The sequence below is a fragment of the Falco biarmicus genome, chromosome 3 (assembly GCF_023638135.1).
Source record: "Falco biarmicus isolate bFalBia1 chromosome 3, bFalBia1.pri, whole genome shotgun sequence".
NCBI classification, from domain to species: domain Eukaryota; kingdom Metazoa; phylum Chordata; class Aves; order Falconiformes; family Falconidae; genus Falco; species Falco biarmicus.
In genome coordinates this window covers 68,199,650-68,218,742 of record NC_079290.1, presented here as the reverse complement: position 1 = coordinate 68,218,742, position 19,093 = coordinate 68,199,650, and the positions used below count along the sequence as shown (strand labels likewise).

General features: G+C 37.7%; 1 protein-coding gene across 3 annotated transcripts in view; it reads left to right on the top strand.

Annotated features, from left to right (window-relative positions):
- FBXO15 (F-box protein 15) overlaps positions 1-5,575 on the top strand; it is a 31,131-nt gene extending 25,556 nt beyond the window's left edge. For all 3 annotated transcript variants that reach the window (XM_056330773.1, XM_056330771.1, XM_056330772.1), the window contains one exon: positions 215-5,575. In XM_056330773.1, the coding sequence (XP_056186748.1) occupies positions 215-484 (270 nt within the window). In that variant the 3' untranslated portion in view covers positions 485-5,575. The remainder of the gene's footprint in view (positions 1-214) is intronic.
- The last annotated feature ends 13,518 nt before the right edge of the window (positions 5,576-19,093 follow it).

Below are 19,093 nucleotides of genomic sequence, written 5' to 3'. Positions count from 1 at the left end.
ACAGTGTTTGATGTCTGTAGGAAACCAGCTGTATTTGTTGTAAGTATTTGTTGCTTTGTAGTAGTCAGTGGAGCACTACCAATTGAATTTTGAGTTTTTAACCTTCATACCAAAAATGGCTCTCTGAACCCTTGATATTTCTCCTAAAATTAGGGACAGATCTACTTACTGTGCCATAGCATACAGAAGGAATCTGTTCTGCTTGTGTTTGTAGGACTGCTGTGTGATGGATGTTACTCTCTTGGATGAAATTGGAAGGCCCTTCTGGTGTTTCAGTGCCCCAGTCTGCATGGAACTGTCTTCCAAGGCATCCAGCCTTTTTGATTACATGGGTCATATCTATACCATAGACTATACAGATTCAGAGGGTAAAGTCTGTGTTGAATTGGTGTGGTTGGAAGAAACCAAGGAGTATTTTATAGTCAATTTGGTGCTTTATATAAGCACCAAAAAGGTAAATAACTGGTATGGAACAAATTACTGACTGACTTGGGTCGCTGATTTCCTTGCTCTAAAAAAACCCCACCAACCAACACCTAAACCCCACACTAAACTTTTTGTGCTTAAATTTGACGCCAATGGGCAAGACTGTTTCTGCAAGTTTTTCAGTAACTAGTGCAATTGTATAATTTTTCTTTATTTGGCATTGGAGAGATTGAAGAGATGTTTTGATATAAATGAGAGTTTTTTCTTCTGTTGAACATCACATGGTTAGTCTGTTTCTGGTACTGTTATATTAAAATTATTTTTAGGAATCTCTTTCTTTATAGATACTACTTTACTGTGGTTAACAAATAGCCTCTTGTGGGAGCCATACTGTGAAGACATCTTACCTTATGCAAGCTACGTTGTTTTTGAGAACATTGACTTTTATGCCTAGTATTAAAACAGCATGTGTGCCGTTTCCTTCCAATTTGTTAATGTTATTGGTAAATAAAAGGTTTTGACAGGTTTTGTTAAATGCATAAATACTTCACTTAAATATATGCTAGTAGAGGATTTAAAAGGTAGATGGGGAAGTTGCAGACCTGAACAATATGGTAATTAAGGCATTTGCTGGAAAATATCATAATTTCTATTATGAAATTTGTTTAAACTCCTGTTTGTTCTGTTTTCCCAAGTTCTAACCTTCTGTCTGATAGACCTATGAATAAGTGTCCCAATTACCAGCACAGCTGAGCTGGTGTAGTTTTGTTGTTTCGGAAACAATACATATCTGAGACTGTATATCTAACAATAAGTGTTCATATAAAAATTGAGTGTATGTCTCTGGTCTTCCAGGTTCCTTGAAGTAACTTTAGGACCAAATCTTCTACTCTCTCTATAAAAAAATATAATAAAATGACATGATATTGGGACACCGGTGTCATCACATAGCATGTTACAAACTACAGCAAATTTGTGTAGTTTCACATTACTCTTAAGAAAAAAGCACAACTATATTGTTGACTTCTGTGACTTTATTATGATAGTGATTTCCTTAAAAATAACTGCTCTCTGTTCTTTAAGTACATTAATTGATTAATGCAAGCAATGTTTATGTGTAAGCACTTGTGGTATAGTAAATACGGTAGGAGATCTGTGCTATAGCGATAGGGTTGTTTCTTAATGTAACTTTCAAAGATAATAAAGTCAAGGCTGATTCAGTTCTAGTTTAACTTGTATAACCTTACCTAATGAAGGAATGGAAACATTTCTGGGTTTGGTGGTTAGCCACTGTAACAAGCATGATCGGCTGCATTTTGTCTCCTTTTATATTCACTGCTGATGGTGACTGGGATCCCTTGAAGTAATATAAATGTTTTATCAAGTGGACTGGGTGTGATGAGTGCCAGAACAACAAGCGCTGAAATTTTTGCTGCACAGAAAAGCGGCCAGGCAAAATTATCTTTTGCTTGAAGTTAGACGTAAGTGGTGGCTCAGTCCCAAAGTTCTCTTAGTTGCCCTCACTGCTAAGCCTGTAAATGAAGATGTAGAATTATTCTGGCTGCCTTGATCCTTTGAGATGTGCAAGTATGTTCTTTGATCTGCTTTGAAGCTGCCAGTCAGTGGGCACTCAGCAGCCATAAAATTGTAGAAGTTCTGTCCCTGCTCATTCTAGCTGAATTTTTGCTGCATTTCCAATGTTGGTTGGTTGTACTTCCTTTTCTTTAAAAAGAAATTTCAATTTCTAAAGCATTTGACTGTTTTATACAATTGAATGTTTTATAGAAAGTTCTGGTGTCGCCATTAGAAATGAAACAAGAGAACATGCTGTCCCTACCCCCAGTACACCAATCTAGTAGCCTGGAAGTTTACTAACTCAATGAGGGAGAAGGTAAGTCTTTAGCAGCACTGTCAACCTAAGAAGTGATACAGTTTCCTCACGTTGTTGCTAACTTATTTCTGCTGTTCATGAAACAGGAATGTGTAAATGCAGCAGACCCAAACACACAGTGGTTCCGAGATCTTCAGAAGGGTCATAACTGTTGTAGAGCTGTTCTCGCACATCTTTGCTGAAGTAACAGGACCATAGTCTTGTCCTTTCTGAAGATAAAAAGACTAAGGATTAATTTTTACCTCTTTAGATAGGCCTAAACCTGCTGTAGTATTATGCCATGTGTACACTGCTTTAATTTCAGTTTACAGTTGCTTTTAACTTGCACAGCAGAAGCAAATTCAGTAGTTACCACTTCTGTGATCAATCCTGGAAAGTTCTATGTGGCTTCACTCGGAACTTCCATTTCTTCAACTCCCATCTTCTTTTCTTTGTATAAGTGAGGATATACACTGAAACTCCACAAAGAAAAAGGCTGATAATAGGTACCTGCACTGGCCCTTTTCATGAAAGAAAATGTCATTTGTTCCAAAAAACTATGTGCTTTGATAGAATCTTCAGCTAATCCCTTTTCATGTACCTGGTGCAAAAGGTGGTAGGATGAGTTGCATGTCCCAATCTGTGATAAAAAATTCTTGCTCTATAGAAGACAATTGTGAAAACAAACAGGAAAAATGGAGGCACCAGCTGAAATCTGACAACCAAAATACACAGCTAGTTGTGACACTAAGCCTTACATCACATTTTTCTTTTAGTGCCTTAGGATTTCTTACAGCTGCTTTTAATGATTTTGTTAGTGTTCCATACTGAAGACAGGACAATGTCTTTGTTGTAATTGCATCATTTATCCAAGCAGTAGGAAAATGTATCTGAGAGAGAGTATTAGCATTTATAAGTGGAAAAAAATACAGAAGTTAAACATTGTACTTTTATTTGTGTGTGCTTCAGGGACCGACTTATCCAAGTAAAGAGAGTAACCAACTCTTAACTTCTAAATGTGTAAGTACTCTGTAACAGATAGAACTCCAATATTTTTGAAAGGGTGATTAACCTGGTAGGCAAGCATAAAAACACTATTTATGTTTATCTTATTGCAAATAAGAGTGCTCATTTAACTTAATGAGTTTAAATTGCATTAAAAAGGAATCAGCATGAAAGTGATTTAATGAAAGGGTTTTTATAAGATTATTGCAACAGCAGAGGAATCATCTTTTTAATGGAACTACATCTAAATTTAATCTTGTCGTTTGTCATCATTTTAACAGATGTTTGCTGTGTTCCTGAATGCTTCCCTAGTCTGTTACTGATTTTTTTTTTTTTTTGAAAGAGGTACTTGTAAATGGAAAATGTCTTCAATGAACAACTCATTAATATTGTTGGGCACTTAATGTAATCTTCCATTGATACAAGCTTCTGTGTTTATAATCTGAACAATTGTCTTTAACACTGCTACTCTGGAATCATTCCTCTTTACTGCGGTTGGCTTACTCCAGTGGGAAACTAATAGCAGCTATGCATTTCTGAAGTCTTTGTGGTGTAAGCTAGTAATCACAGTTGGTTGTTTTTTTTCAAACTGGCCTTTTAGTTGTTTTGGCTTTTCTTCCCATTTTCTTGTAATTGCTATTAAAGAACCAGTTCTGCTTTCCTAAAGCACTTCTGTTCCATTGTGCTTTTGACACGTGACTGAATACAGAATGCAGTTGTGTGATGGATAGCCTCATCAAAATTTTATTTTATTTTTCCCCTGCCTGGTGCCTCTCTCCCTATTTAGCGGTCATGTTTTGATTTGCATTCATCCATTAGATATTTAGGTATGGTCTTTATTTCATTGAAACTGTTCTCATTGTCATATACTTGCTTCTTGAGAATAGGATGGCTTCCCCACCCCCCCAGCTATATGTCTAACTGATGCTTGTGATTGAGTACTTGAGAATGATATATGTATAGTAATAAGGATACAGTGAGCTGAAATGGATTAATACTGTTTCAGATTAAGAATCTATAGACAAGTGATCAAGTTGTATATCTTAGTGAGTGACTGTCTAGCAACAAAAAATGTTTGTTTTTATTTAAACAAAATAACCTTTTTTTTGTTTAAATAAAACAAAAACTTGTATTTACGAGGTGTTCCAACACATTCAAACAGTTGGAAGGAAGTTTAGGTAAAAGCATTTGTTCTTCTGCCTATCTGGCATACTACTACATGCACTTACTTGCTAAGGTGTGATAACCGAATCTCAGTGTAAATGTAAGTGCATTAGAAACTGTACAGATAAAACAGTGTTTTGAGAAATTAAAATAAGTAGTTGATGGGTTTCAATTTCTGTTTGTAGTGGCTTGGAAGGACATTAATATAAAAAGTTAAATCCTGTCACTGTTTCCTGTCTCATCCTTCCACTATAAATCAGAATGGGAAGCAGTGGCAACAAGGGTAACTAGTGAGTTTTGTGTGGTGAGGAAAGATTTAGTGTACTGAATGTCAAAGCATTGCTTATTCTGTTCTTAGTTCAAATTTTAAACCGTTTAGGAGCCTTTCTCATGCTGTGCCTCTTCTGAAGTATTTGTGGAAAAAGGAGTAATACTACTTTGTATTAATGCTATTACAGTTGTAGAAGTATAATAAAGTTGAATACTGTAAGGCTTTTAAACACACTGAAGAAGAGTAAAATGGGAGTTATTCTTTCTAGGTTTAAGCTGTTTATCTCCTTTTGAAGGGAAATTAACCTTTTGAAGGGAAATGTACTTACAAGTCAGATACTGATCATGTATTAGTAGGTAGAATTACTTTTGTTCTGCATACAGGCAACTTGTAATGCACGTTACATTTTTTTTTAATCTCCTGAATCAGACGTGCACAAAGTTAAAATCAGCTGTCTTGATGAAATCTTATCCAAAAAATGCAAGGTAGGGAAAAATGTGTAATAGCTAGGTAATGTCCTGTTTATTCACTGAAAAACCGTAGATCAGTTTATTCTGCAGGGATGGGAAAGTATTTAACTATTAAACACAAAAACACCACCACTAAACCCCTCAAGCTAAGGCAAATGCTTTAGCTTATCAGAGTTCAGTATCATCAATACTTCTGCGCCGAAGATAAACCCCACATTTTTACAAATATGCTGAAATAAACCTCTTGATGTTCAGAAAAATCTGGAAATGAGTAAAGATAAAGAAAAATACATATTTTGAAATATACTGAAAACTCAATGTTTGGAAAAATCTGAAAATAATGAATAAAGTCAGTATTCTTATTTGTGATTATTAGCAGTTCTTTGTTCATTATTATCTCGTTTGTTTTATAACTTTGATTTATAACTTCCCTTTTTTTTTCTGTTAGAATGTGCAGAGAGGTGTCTGTGTATATGTAGGGAAAACATTTAACAAAAACCTTGAGAGAGGTAAGGTACTCTGAAACTAAATAATTCTATTCCGAATTTGCTACCTGTATGATATGGTAAGTAAAAGGATGTTTTTGAAGGAAAAAAGCCCCCATCATAGTAATTATGCTAAATGTTCACCATGTTTTGTTCTAATTTTTACACACATTTAAGTATCTTAAAATTTCAGTTTTAATTCTGTTGTAGAGTAGATAAGTAAGACTGAAATATTTGTGCATGAGGAAAGACAGAACTTTGTAATGTTAATGTTACTCTATTGTAACTGTCTGAAAAGACATTTAATGAATAAGTAATGGCATAATACAATTAGCTGTTCTTGATTTCAAGTTTTGCATCTGCTTTTACATATTGTAGGACTTACGGTAAATGCTGAATTCGAAATACACTGTTTTTAGGAAGTAGTAGAAATGACTGACATCCTGCTTCTTTTTTTATCTCAGCATTTCAGTTTTACAGCTTATATACATTCTTAAAAATCCTGTCACAAATGTACTTGCATGGACAAGCCATCAAGTTACTGAACATGATCTGTGTTTTGCTCTGGGACCACCAGTTATGTTTGAATCCTACCTCCTGTTGTGTCTTAAGCAGGTGATATTCTAGTGTTAACAATCCATTTTCTGCTTCACTTCTCCCTCCATGGTATCCTGAAGAAATCAATTATATACATATTTTTAAAGTCCCGAGCCCAATTAAAGATTTGCAACACTTTGCAGATTCATCTGATATGAAATGATTGGTTCAGCTAATTGGAAATTAGGCATGCGAGCAGTCTGAGACTGCTGGAAGTGAAGCTTGAGTTTGGAATAGTGTAACAAATCTCACAAGGTTGTGGGACTCGGGGGGGTGGGGGTGGGGGGGAGTGACAAAGTCATAGTTTCTGACAAATAAATTTATGTAAACAGACTTTCATATGTACAGAGCATGAGCAGAAGGCAGTTATTTTGGCTTTCAATTTTCACTAGGTTTTGTATCTATGTAGGAATTTGTGGAGCACAAGTATTCATGCCCAGTTTCCTCAGTATTCTGGAAGGATCAAAGCTTAAATACTGGATTCCAGGTTTATGCAGCCGAAAACCTCTACATGTTGGTTGCTTTAGGATACTCTTCAGAATTGAAGTGCTAGTTAACCTGTCTGTTGTTGAACTGTATATGAAAAGCTTTGGGTTGCTTCATGCAGCTCTGTTCCATTAAAAACCAGCCTACAACAGCAGGTTCTTTCTCAAAAAACAAGAATTGAGAAATTTATCCATTACTCGTGAGTGCCTTCATACGTTACCTCATTCTCAATAGCCAGCAAACAAAACTGGAAAAAACTCAGTGCCACAAAGTTTATTGCGTTTGAGAGAGGCTTTTTTTCCTTGCAGCTCCCCACAATGACTGCAAGTACAGCATGATCTTTACTGTACTAGGGGCCTTCCATTTAAGTTGTGAAATACACTTACATGTGGAATTTTAATGTGCTGTCACTGAGCACTTTGAGATGCTTCTGCAGTGCCTTGTTCCCTCATTCTGCACCTGCAGTGATTTTGTGGAAATTGTGTATAGTAATGTTTCAGTGCAAAGAGAAAGATTCTGCAAATGCTGAAGTCCAGAGAGAGGCCCATCTGCAAGTCAGACTGCACATCCATATTTGTGTTCCATGGGACATTTATTCCAGGATTTGTTAAAATTGGAGTTTCAGTCAGTGCTTTAGCTCAGTTCTTTGTTTATTCCTAGTAATTCAGTAAGGATTTCCAGTCTATATGTCCTTTATAAAGTCATATCTCTCTGAGAGCTGAAATACATTATTTAGCAGTGAAACTGGGCAGAATTACATTCAGTAAGAGGAAGAAGATTAAGTTTTCTGATTTGTGTTGACAGTTTTGCTTTGCATATTAAAAGTCTGATTTAAGCAAATGACCTTTTTCCAACTAATACTTGGGTCTTAGCACAAAACCAGTCTTGATTGTTGCATTTTTTTTTTTTTTTTAATTTTGCCAGAATTTATGTACAAACTAATTCTGGGACATTAGCAGACTGCCCCAAACATATGACTGCCTGATCCAACTGAAAATAATGCACACCATTTGACTATTGTAGTAGCTGCTTGTTTCTCTGAGATTCTTCTCTGAAAAAATAATTTCTTCCCTTTCAGAGATAAGAATAATGCAAGTTGATTTACCCTTTTAGTCCTTCATTAATAATTTTTCCCAAGCTCTCATGAAATTATGTTCTCATAGTGTAGACATACTTACATAGGTAGAGAGTACATGCATGTCTGTGTGTGAAAACTTACTTACTCCAAATAATCATAATACACTTTCTAGCTGTGAATAATTTGTTGCCTTCTCTAAGTCAGCAATTTAAATCATTTTTCAAGGACTGAGGTTTTGGAAAGTTGTATTTCAAGACCCAGAGATGATTTTAAGACACTGGATGTTTCCGTCTCTCTTCAATCTCCCCATCTTCCTTTAATCCCTCCTCCCAGTTCTCTCTGGCACTCTCATTCTTGTGTTCTCTCTGTCTCTCACTCCCTCTGTATCCCCTGTGTGCGCTCTCCTGGTCTCCCCTGTGCACCTGCATGCTCTCTTGTGCTGCCTCTTGAGTGCATTTGCTCTCTTGGTTGGTCGTGTTTGTGTCTGTCTCTCGGCATATGCAACTTGTATCTTGAGCACTCTCGCGGGCTTTTCTCCCTTGCGTGCTTGTCTCCCTCAAGCTCTCTTCCTGTGATTTCTGTCTTGTGCACTTCTGTGCTCTTGCTTGTTTGCAAATTTCAGACAGGGCACTTTCTCATTTTACTCCATTTACTGATTTTTTTTTTCCTAGCCCTATAGAAGCACTCACCACCTTTTACTAACCTTGCTGTGCATTTGGTATTCCAGGCAGCTTCTGTGTGGAGCAATCTCATTTCTTTTTCTCACTCCAAAGTGATATATCTGAAGTAACACACACTAACTTGTGCACAGTCTTGTTCATAGAGAATGGCCTATGACAGTTCACTTGGATTTTCACAACGGCTGCAGCTGATATCTGTGCAAGATCACCTGTTTGCATTCATTTTTTTCCTACTATTAGGGCTCTGCTTCTCAAAGCACCAAAATAGTTGGTAGTCTGACTGTCTTTGTTACCTGTTCTCATTGAATGATTCTGTGTTGCATATGCTTACCTGCTGTCTCCTTTCCTCTGCTGCTCTATGTATTTCTTGTAAAGACGTTCATATGAGGAAGCAAAGAACTTCTTTACTACTAAGGGGTATAGAGGCGGCAACAACTGATAACTTACAGGCACTGGTCACTACCGCTGTTTGCCATGTAGCAGGTTAAGACTTGAACTGGAAAGCAGCACAGAATTCTGCTGTATTAAAGAAAAATGAATGCTCCCCTCTCTTGGTTTCCCCAATGTATGTCTGCCTTTCCCATGAAGGTAACCTAAGACTGTAGTAACAGGATTTCAACCCTATGTAACTTGCCAAGTTGCATAGAGGCAGGTGAGATAAATCTAAGGCCCTTGAGTCCATGAAATTTCTTGCAACAAGGCAGAACAAAGAGCTTGTCAAAGAGCCTCTCATGAGACAAGTCCCAAAAGAGAAGCAGAGTTTGGGTGGAAGCAGAAAGTCGATGTAGATGGCCCATGGAACCCATTGGTTTGTTGTAGTCCTTATGGAGAGGTGAATTTCTTTTATTTGCAAGATGTTTCTCAGAATGCAAAATGTACCCATGAGCAATTTACTGAGCAGCAATTTACTGAGTTTTGGACTAGACCTGTGATTTAATTGTTACTGATGATACCAGTCTCCTGTGCTGTGGACCACTGTTGAGGGCTCAGGAAATGCAACGTAAGGCTGATAAAACTGTAGCCAACAAATAGTAATCTTTGCCGTTTGTCCTTGGAAACTGCAGCAGGAGACTGCAAGAAAAGGTCACTGTATATGATGGCACATGCAAGGGTTGCAGCTGAAGGTTGAAAAAGGTTCTGTACTTTAGGCTTCAGACCTCTACCTCTTTTTCTTATTTTTTGTCCTGTTGCTTTTGTGTGTTACCTGTTTCTTCTCACACTACTTTACAACAGATAACTATCTCTGTCTTATCTTAATCCAAGTGATATCCAGAGGGGATCAGGGGAATGTCCTTTGTTCATTTATCTGCTGATGGTGTGCTCATGTGGTGACAACAATAAATCTTGATCTCTTCTCGCAGGTATGGAACAGAGTATCTTACAAAAGTGTGAGGCAATTCCTTATGCCCTTGATGAAAACAACAGTAGCTGTCAAGTGGTGTAAAGCAACCAAGAGACAGAAGATTTCAGTATAATATAACTTTGTAAAACAGCAAAGTTTATACAGAATATGTCACACTGCTAGCATCTGATAACTGCTGGCAGAATTGGACAGGTTATAGAACAGGTTTCAGGCATTTGTAAGGAAAATGTGAACCGGAGCATGAATTTATGCTTGGTATGGTAGCTGCAGTCTGGCAACAGGGACTTGCTGAACTTTCTAGCCATCTATTCTGTAAAGGACATAAATCATAAACCAGCACTTTTCCCTGCCACTTTCACTAATGCTTATTTTTGCATTAAACTCCCATAACTTTGTGATAGGCAATGAGAAAAGTCACACAGGCATGTGAGATTTGTCTCTGCTAGTAGAATTTTCACGGTGTAAAACAGGGAGTGAGGGAAAAGAGAGGGTCCTTTTGTGAAAACATTCAGCTTAAATTCTGTGGCGGCTTACTGATTCAGTAGAAGAAATCACATACTAATTGTTTAACCTTGAGGATGTTAGCGTGTAAGGGTGTTTAATGAGTTAGTTTCAACTGAAAGGAATTTTGTAATTTGCACTGAAATTGGTTAATCTTGTTCATTAGGTTTTAAAAAAACTCCTGTTGATATTACAGGCAATGCTTTTCCTAGTTTGCATTTAAAGTGAATTTGAGGCTGTAGAAAGTGCTTCCTTTAGGCAGAGGTATTCTAAGTAGATCAAGAATGGTGTAGCGTGGATGGCACCTAAGGTTTATCAGCAACTTCACCCTAGGAATGTCACCTCTGGACATACACAAGTAGCTCAGCAGTCATGTCCTTTCAGCTTTGCTGCCTCTAGAGATATTACAGACGATGTAGCAAGTTAAGCATCATCATCATACAAGAATTACATCTTGCAGTAGCATAAGCCTGCAGTTTCACTGCAATCTTCAGTTAACTGTGGGAAGAAATAGGTTTTGACATGCAAGCAGTTTGTATCTGTTACCCTTTTCAGTTAGTTATGTGGCTGATCTTATCCTGCTACTTAGAAATAACTGTAAGGGAGCATATCTTATCTGATGATGAAAGAAGGCTATGTTGAATTTCTTTGGTCAAATTTTAACCAGTGACTTGAAAAGTACTTTCTACTATAAACTCTCACTTTGAGTATCTATGTGTACATCTAGTTTGGTGCTTTGGGAATAAAATCACCACCTGTTTCTCCCATAGTCCCAGATTTTTTTCAGTGAGAATATTGGTAGAAGCAGATCTGCGGGAAAGGGTTTGATCTCAGCAGGATTTATGTGATAAGCATAGTTTTAAACATGTGAGCATACATTTCAAAAGTCTAAAGTTCTCTTAATGTATAATTTGCTTTTTGTATTCACATTTCCCTCATTGCCTTTATGAGAATGTGTATTCCTGTGCTCATCTGAAATTTTGTCTTTCCAGCATTACAGAAGCATTGTTCTTGTGTCGAAGCACCTGCAGTCATGTAATGTAATGGTAAAACACTTCTTGTAGTGGTTCCTAATCAGGTTACTGCGAGAAAGATACTTTTATAAGGTCTCTCTCAAAATCCCCAACTTCTTTCTGAGAAGTGAAGGTTGATGATTGGAAATAGGTGCTGAAAAGAACTCTAAAAGTTGCTGAACTGCTGGGCCAGTTCTTTTGGGTTATCTGAGCAAAGTGAAGTTCATGTTCTTTCCCTTTTCCCTCTTCCAGCCAATGTGTCTTGAAACTGCAGCGGTAGATCGGGGGGTAGTCATGCAATTATCCTTTCGAAGTAACTGCTCTCCCTATGTGGTTATACTGATTAGCAATCTTTAGTTTGTAAGTCAGGGTTCATTTGATTATATGTGCTTCTTTATCACTGCCCTAGAGTCACTCATTTAAGAAGTAGTTACTGAGTGTGCAGTTCTAGTTCATACTCATTGTTGACCTTTGGGCTTCTGCACATTTTGTCTTGGATAATGTTTTTCCAGTAGCAGTCTAGCTGCCATCTAGCAGTTCCTGTCTCCTTGGTGAATTCTGTTGCAGGCCTCTTGTTTTCATTGTGCCTGGATCAATCTCAGTGTTTCTATAGCCTGCTGCATTCATTTCTGTAGTATATATATAAAGTCACTTTGGGTGGAAGAGTCAGTGTGGTTTCAGCGTGAAATGTGCAAGTGGGGTCAGCATTGGACTTTGCTGCTAAGGCTTGCGTACAAAATGGGTTATATTTCACTTCCTCTTAGTTAATTTGTGTGGTTAAAACAAGAGATTGCTTTGAAATGTGTCTTATGCCAGCAGACCTTTGATCAATGAACCAAGAATCAACAGCTTGTATAAATTTTAAAGCTGTTTACTGTCCATGCTCTGGCAAAGGACTTATGTATTTGTCTTTGCTATGATAACAACGTTTTTGTCTAGTGCTCCCTTAGAGCTGCTCAGTTTTCCGCACATCATGAAGTTGGATAGATTCAGAAAATGTTCGCTTCACCTAAAAACCTCAAAAAGCAAAGTTTTTAGGGAGTAACCCGAAGTATTATTTTTATTATAGCATTTGGAGGATCTGGTAGTTGGTATTATGCCTTTGGCAGTGCAGCCTTTGACAATGTGGTTCCTTGGTGTAGATTTGTACATCTGCATGCAGGTTCAAAGAATAGTATAGCTATGGCAACACAGGGTTAATGTGTTCATATAGGACTGTGTGGATACATTTCTGGAACTGGAAAGCATAGTGTTAGCTTGGATATTCTTCTGAATTCTTCTGCATAACACACAAGAAAATGGTAAATGATATGATCTTTTTTTTTTTAAAAAAAAAGCAGCCCTAAGGCTGAAAAACTGTTAAGCATTCTGAGTTATTAGAAAGTCCCCCCCTTGATTATAAAAAAATAAACAATCTACAGGCTACACTGCTGCTGGAATTGATGTGCACATGTGAAGGTAGCCAAGAGCCAGTCTATGTGATGAGGTTAAATGAGACACAACTGTAATGTGACACAACTGTACAGTATTTCTTATACCTGATGGACAAGGGTAGTTCAGCTTGTGTTGAAGCCCAGTAATATGGCTGTTGTGGATGTTGTTTGCAGTAAGTAGATTCACTATAAGTAGTATGCGATGCCAGATTGACAGCTGTCACAGTGACATTGCAATGTCACAGTGACAGCTGAAAGAGAATTCTAGCAGGTAACAAGGAATAAATACTTTTCTGAGAGGGGAAACAAGATAGGTAATTGTAAACAGCAAACTTCTAATAAGATGGAAACCAAGGATAATTATGGTGCTATGGAAAATGCTGTGGTTGCTGCACAGCTTAAACTTTGTTGTTGTTATTCTAATAATAAAACTATGGTAACTGTTTGGCTGCAGTGCTTCCAAAAAAAGGGCATATTCAATGTTCTAGTGTTAGGGACTTGTTGCATGCTGTATATTACACTTAGTGTCGGAGGTTTTAATTGGGTGTTTGCATGACATGATTTGTTTCAAAAGTTTTCTGTCCTGTGTGTGAGAGTAATTTGTTTTAGCAGCTGCAAAGTGCACTTGAGTCTGCGGTGTACATTGATATGTAATTTTCTGTTTTCTTGCATGCTGATGGCATTTAAAGGCTTTGAATTTTTCAGAGCAATAGATGTTCCTTCTAGGGGAGATAATATGACATTCTTCTTGTAGACTCAGTTGGATCTCTTTCGTGCACCCTACTGGTTTTGGTATTATTTGAATAAATGGATAGATAGAAGCAATGCAGACTTCTGCGAACTCTTAATTATCTGTACTACCTGAGACATTGTAAACAATATTGTCTCAGAACCCACTGTCAGACACATGGGAATAAAGATAAACAAAGCCAACTGCCTTTGACCCACACGGAAAAGATGTATTTTCAGAGAACAAAAAATTGCATCGGAGATAGGGGGATGACTTGGTGGAAATACAATCATTTGTCCATCAAAATGACTGCTATAAAGGGGGTAATCTAATAATGTAATTCTCTTATGCAGTCTTTGTATTTCTTTAGTATGTGAATGCATAGTGTATCTTCCCCAGTGTCCTTTTCTCCGCCTGGCAAAAACTAGGGAGGGGAAGAGGAACAGCCTTCTTATTTTAGACTAATAATATATACCATTTCCACTTTTTGGAAGGCTTGATGTCTGTAAGTAGCCATGTTTAGTAATGTTTACTTCCAAGAGAATAGTGGACGTGCTGTTATCTCACACATTTGATACAGGTAATACTTCATTTTGCCCCTTGCCTGTGAACTATCTCTGTTCTGGGACCCATGGGAGGAAAGCATTGCCTGGAGAGGAATGATGAAACCAGAGGTGAACGGAAGCTGATCTGAAGTAAATTCTTAAGAAGGCAGTAATGCGTGGTTATGGAAAGCAGGTGTTTCAAGGTGCTGATAGCTGCAGTATTTAAATCTGATCACTGTATCAAGTGGCCAGGCTCTGTTGTAGGCAAACTCTTCCTGAGTTACAGTGCTTCTGATACTGATGCCTTCAAGATATTCTGGTGTCCTCACATAAAAGACTAAGTTACTGTAAAACTTTAAAATAGGTAGCTTTGTGAAGAGTAGTTGGTGGTAGTGGTTGCCACTTTTCAAAATTTACCGTTTCCTGAAATGTCAAGACAAGTTTATTTTTCAGAATTCATTTTAATGTATTTCAACGCTTCCTTTTTGTTTTTGCAAAGTGTTTTACAATAAAATGGCTAAAACAATTGCTCCCTCACCCATCCAAAAAAAGAAAGCTTTTGTCAAGCGGGTACCTTTGAATACTTTCTGGCCATCCATATTTGATGGCTTTATATGCTACAGAATAGAAAAATACTTTGATATAAGTAGATCAGCTTAATTAAAGCTTTCAAATATTTCAGCTATTAAAAACTGCCCCAGTAAAATGAATTGATTCTAAGGAGTCTGACTTGGAGGGGAAAAAAATTATCTGTGATATCATCCATGTCTAGTACAATGTACATGACATCAACACAATTAATCTTTTCTTACAGTTTGTATTTGTTACCTTCTATTTGCATTGCCAATATTTCTCTCCAATTAAAATGAGTATTTTAGCAGAGTCAGGGAGTGAAGTCTTTAAATTGAGATAGATTCTCTTAGTGATGAATACCTTTTGGGGTATAATTGCAAGAGTGGTACACTGATAGAGGCCAGTAGCAGATGTATTCTGTTTGTTATTCTCATGTCATAATAGTTGAGATGAAAGAGTGAACTTGTGGAAATGCTCATGGATAGGAGTTTTATGTTTCAGTCCAGTTTTTTGTGTGAAGCCTTTTAGAATGCAAATGTATTAAAGTAACCACATGATTAAAGATTGTACAAATTCTCTTCCTCTTTATGGCAATTACCTTTTCAGAATGACTTTCATTACTTTCACCTCAGCATTAATACTTTAGCTGAGGGATGTTTTATACTACATTTCCCAGAACACTTATGTAGCTGACATCTGAATATTCTCAAAATAAATCACAATCTGTCATTTTGATGCCAGATTGATGGCTTGTGGCTTTCTCATGTAGCAGGATTGATTATGACAATACAAAGTACCTTGTTGTACAAAACTGCATAATAAGGTATAAAACTGTGTATTATTTATTATTTCCATCTTGAGGCCTTATTTCATTAACTCTCTGACCTTTTCTGTCAGATGTTATTGTTTCAGTAGAATCTTTCTGTAGAATTGGAAGTTTGTTCTCAATATTAAATGTGTCCCTGGATTTTCTTATTATATGCAAATGGAGTAGTCTTCAGTATTTTCAGTAAGGATTGGGTGTTTTTTTTTTGCAGTTCTTTCAATTTCTGATGACATTACTCTGCTCGCTTATCCCACCAAGACCTACAGAAACTTTGGTGTTTTAACAAAACTCCTTGCTAAGAATCAGCAAGAAGTGAAGGTTTGCTTGAAGTTACCCCTTTAAAGGGCAAACAAATTAAAACAAAATTATTATAGTTTAGGAATCAATTCCTTCTAGTGCAAAACACAGTTTTAGTCTTAAAAACTGCTTTTCTAATTGTAGAAGTTATGCTTTCTGTAGCAGGTTCATTATTTATGCAACATGACTTTTCCCATCAATAATTCTTAGATTATGCTAATTAACAATATATAATTTACATGCAAAAGATGTAAGGTGGCACTGATAGATCATTACTTAGGGCGACATAGATTATACTGATGAAGAGTACAAAAGAGTTTTCTGTCTCAGTGCATCAGGAAAATAAAATGCTAATCACTCTATTTTTGAGTTCATATACTGCACAAAGGTATTGATGTTACATGTGCTAAATTATCCTTCTGATTTAAATTATAGCAATGATCTGCTCCATTCATTGAATGAGTGCTTCAAATAGCTGCTTGTCTATGTTGTATTCTTCTCTTTGCAGCCACTTCTGGATGTGTTTGAAAGCCTTAAGCTGGACTTGAAGTTCATGGTTTGTGAAAAGTGACGTGTGTTTATTGTGAACCTACAGAATGAAGAAAAATGCTATGTGGTCCTTGTGTTGTGCTGCTCTTCTCCCTGCTTGATTTCCCTCTCTTTTTTCATCCTTCTGTACATCTCCCTCCTGATAGTAATGTTTCCCAGTCTCATATCTCTTGGTATAACAGCTTGTCCCATCTTCCTTGGTTACTTTCTTGGATGCTAACAGGGATTTGCATCAGGACTGTTGCAATTTCAGTTAAGAAATGTGAGAGCTAAAGGAAGGCTTTATTGTGTTTTTTGTTCCTTTTAGTTTGGTGTCAAATTTTCTGTCCCTTGTTTGGTGGTTCTCCCATCGTTTTTCCCAATTCCCTTCTCTGTTGTTATTCCAGCCCTGAAAGGGTGTTGATTTCCCATGACTTCATGAGGACTGTTTTTTTTCTGGTTTCAGACCTTTCACAGCCACTGGTTTTGCTGAACATTTGGAGTTAGTTTTTTCCTCATCTGTGTCCTCCCTCCACAATGTCCTCTCTTCCTCAAATTTTTCTGTGCTCTTGCTGCTTCAAAATTAAAATGTTTATAAATAACTGGACAAAATTTGACAAAACTGGAACATATCCCAGTCACGTATAGCTGTTCTGGGTTTTTTTTTGGGTTAAGAAGTTGTGTATTTTACTCCTTTCCAGCCCTGCGTGTTTTAGAGCCACTTCTCTTTTTTTTTTTTTCTGTTTAAAGGCCTACCTGTGCTTGTGAATAGTCAGCTCTAAGGTCTTACCTGAAAAACATCTGATACATCTATTTGTAAGTGAAACAGTGTTGCAGGTGAGACCAGAGTTTCATCCGTCCTTTTTTCTGCCTGAGACTGTTATAGCAGATGCCTAGGTAAGATTTTTAAATCTAAGGCCAAATACATGAGGATACTTTTTGCCAGGCAGTCTTCTAAGAGGTCTTCTACTAAGAAGTGTCAGGTCCTGCCCTTGGGTCACAATAACCCCACACAGCACTACAGGCTTGAGGCAGAGTGCCTGGAAAGCTGCCTGGGGGGAAAGGACCTGGGGGTGGGGGTGGACAGCCGGCTGAACACGAGCCAGCAGTGTGCCCAGGGGGCCAAGAAGGCCAACAGCATCCTGGCTGGTATCTGAAACAGTGTGGCCAGCAGGACAAGGGCAGTGATTGTCCTCCTGTACTGGGCACTGGTGAGGCCCCACCTCGAATCCTGTGTTCAGTTCTGGGCCCCTCACTGCAGGAGGGACATTGAGGTGCCGGAGCGTGTCCAGAGAAGGGCAGCGAAGCTGGTGAAGGGTCTGGAGCACAAGTCTTCTGAGAAGCATCTGAGGGAACTGGGGTTGTTCAGCCTGAAGAGGAAGTGACTCAGGGTGGGGACCATATTGCTCTCTACAGCTACCTGAATGGAGGTTGTAGAAGGGTGGGGGTGAGTCTCTTCTCCAAGATAACAAGTGACAGCACAAGAGGAAAGGGCCTCAAGTTACACCACGGGAGGTTTAGACTGGATATTAGGAAAGATTTCACTGGAATGGTGGTGAAGCATTGGAGCAAGCTGCCCAAGGAGGTGGTGGAATCGCCGTCCCTGGACATGTTTAAAAAACATGTGTATGTGGAGCTTAGGGACATGAGGATGGACTCGGGAGTCCTGGGTTAACAGCTAGACTTGGTGATGTCAAAGGTCTTTTCCAACCTAAATGATTCTATTATGTTGTTTTCTGTATCAGGTGAGGACATGTTTTAGAAGAGTTTATTTGAAACTTCTAAAGCTTAGAAATATTCTACATGCTCAGCGATATGCTGGCTGCTTAGACATGCATGTGTTTTTCTTCTGTGAACTTGACCAGTTGAGTTTCTCTTGGCTTTGCTTGGTTTTCTTTTTTTTTCCAGACTAAAATAAATTACAAGTGAAAGTGTTCTGAGTGACAATTAACTTGGGCTTGCCAGGATGCTGGAGATGTAGAGGTGATGGAAATGTACTATTTATATCCTTTGTTTATTCCAAAGTCTCAAAATGCAAATTTGTCACGAGCTCTCATGAGAGGTCAGTTGTGGAATCTCTTAGGGAGATATTTTCGAAATTATCAAAGCTGAATTTAAAGAATGGAAGTCAAAATAATAGCCTGCAGGATGTGTGTGTGTGGGTTGGTAAAAAAACTTTTTGTCTATATTGATCTACTAAGGTTTTAATCATAGGAATGTAGTATAACACTTTTTATAAGTTAAAAGAACTTAGAAAAAATCCTGGCCTTCTGAAATGAACCTCTACTGAACTGCAAAGAGCAGACTGGACTTAGACTTACAAAAAAGGGTGAAGTTTTTTCATAGCACAAAATATTTGTCTTGCGAATCTATTTAAGTATTAGGAAATAGGAGAGTAGGCAGTAAGTTGGAATGGAAAGAATGTATATGGGATGGTTTGTGTGCTGTAGCTGTACTAGTGAGTTTGTAATTCCTGTCAAATTCTCACAGTTGGAAGTAGTTTGTGAAAGAAGAAACAATTTTCTGCAGGATGTTTTTTTTTCTTTTAAAACACTATTAAAAAAAAGGCACGGCTGTTTTGGAAGTACAGGAGCATTCAGTTAAGAAAGTGTTTGCTTGGAAAGTGCCATGGCTCAGCATGTAGCTACGATTGCCTACTGGAGCTAAATGTAAAATAATCAATTAATGGTCTTGTGTATCCTGAATCATTACTTCCTGTAGCCCTTGTACTCACTGTGATGGCAGCATTTCT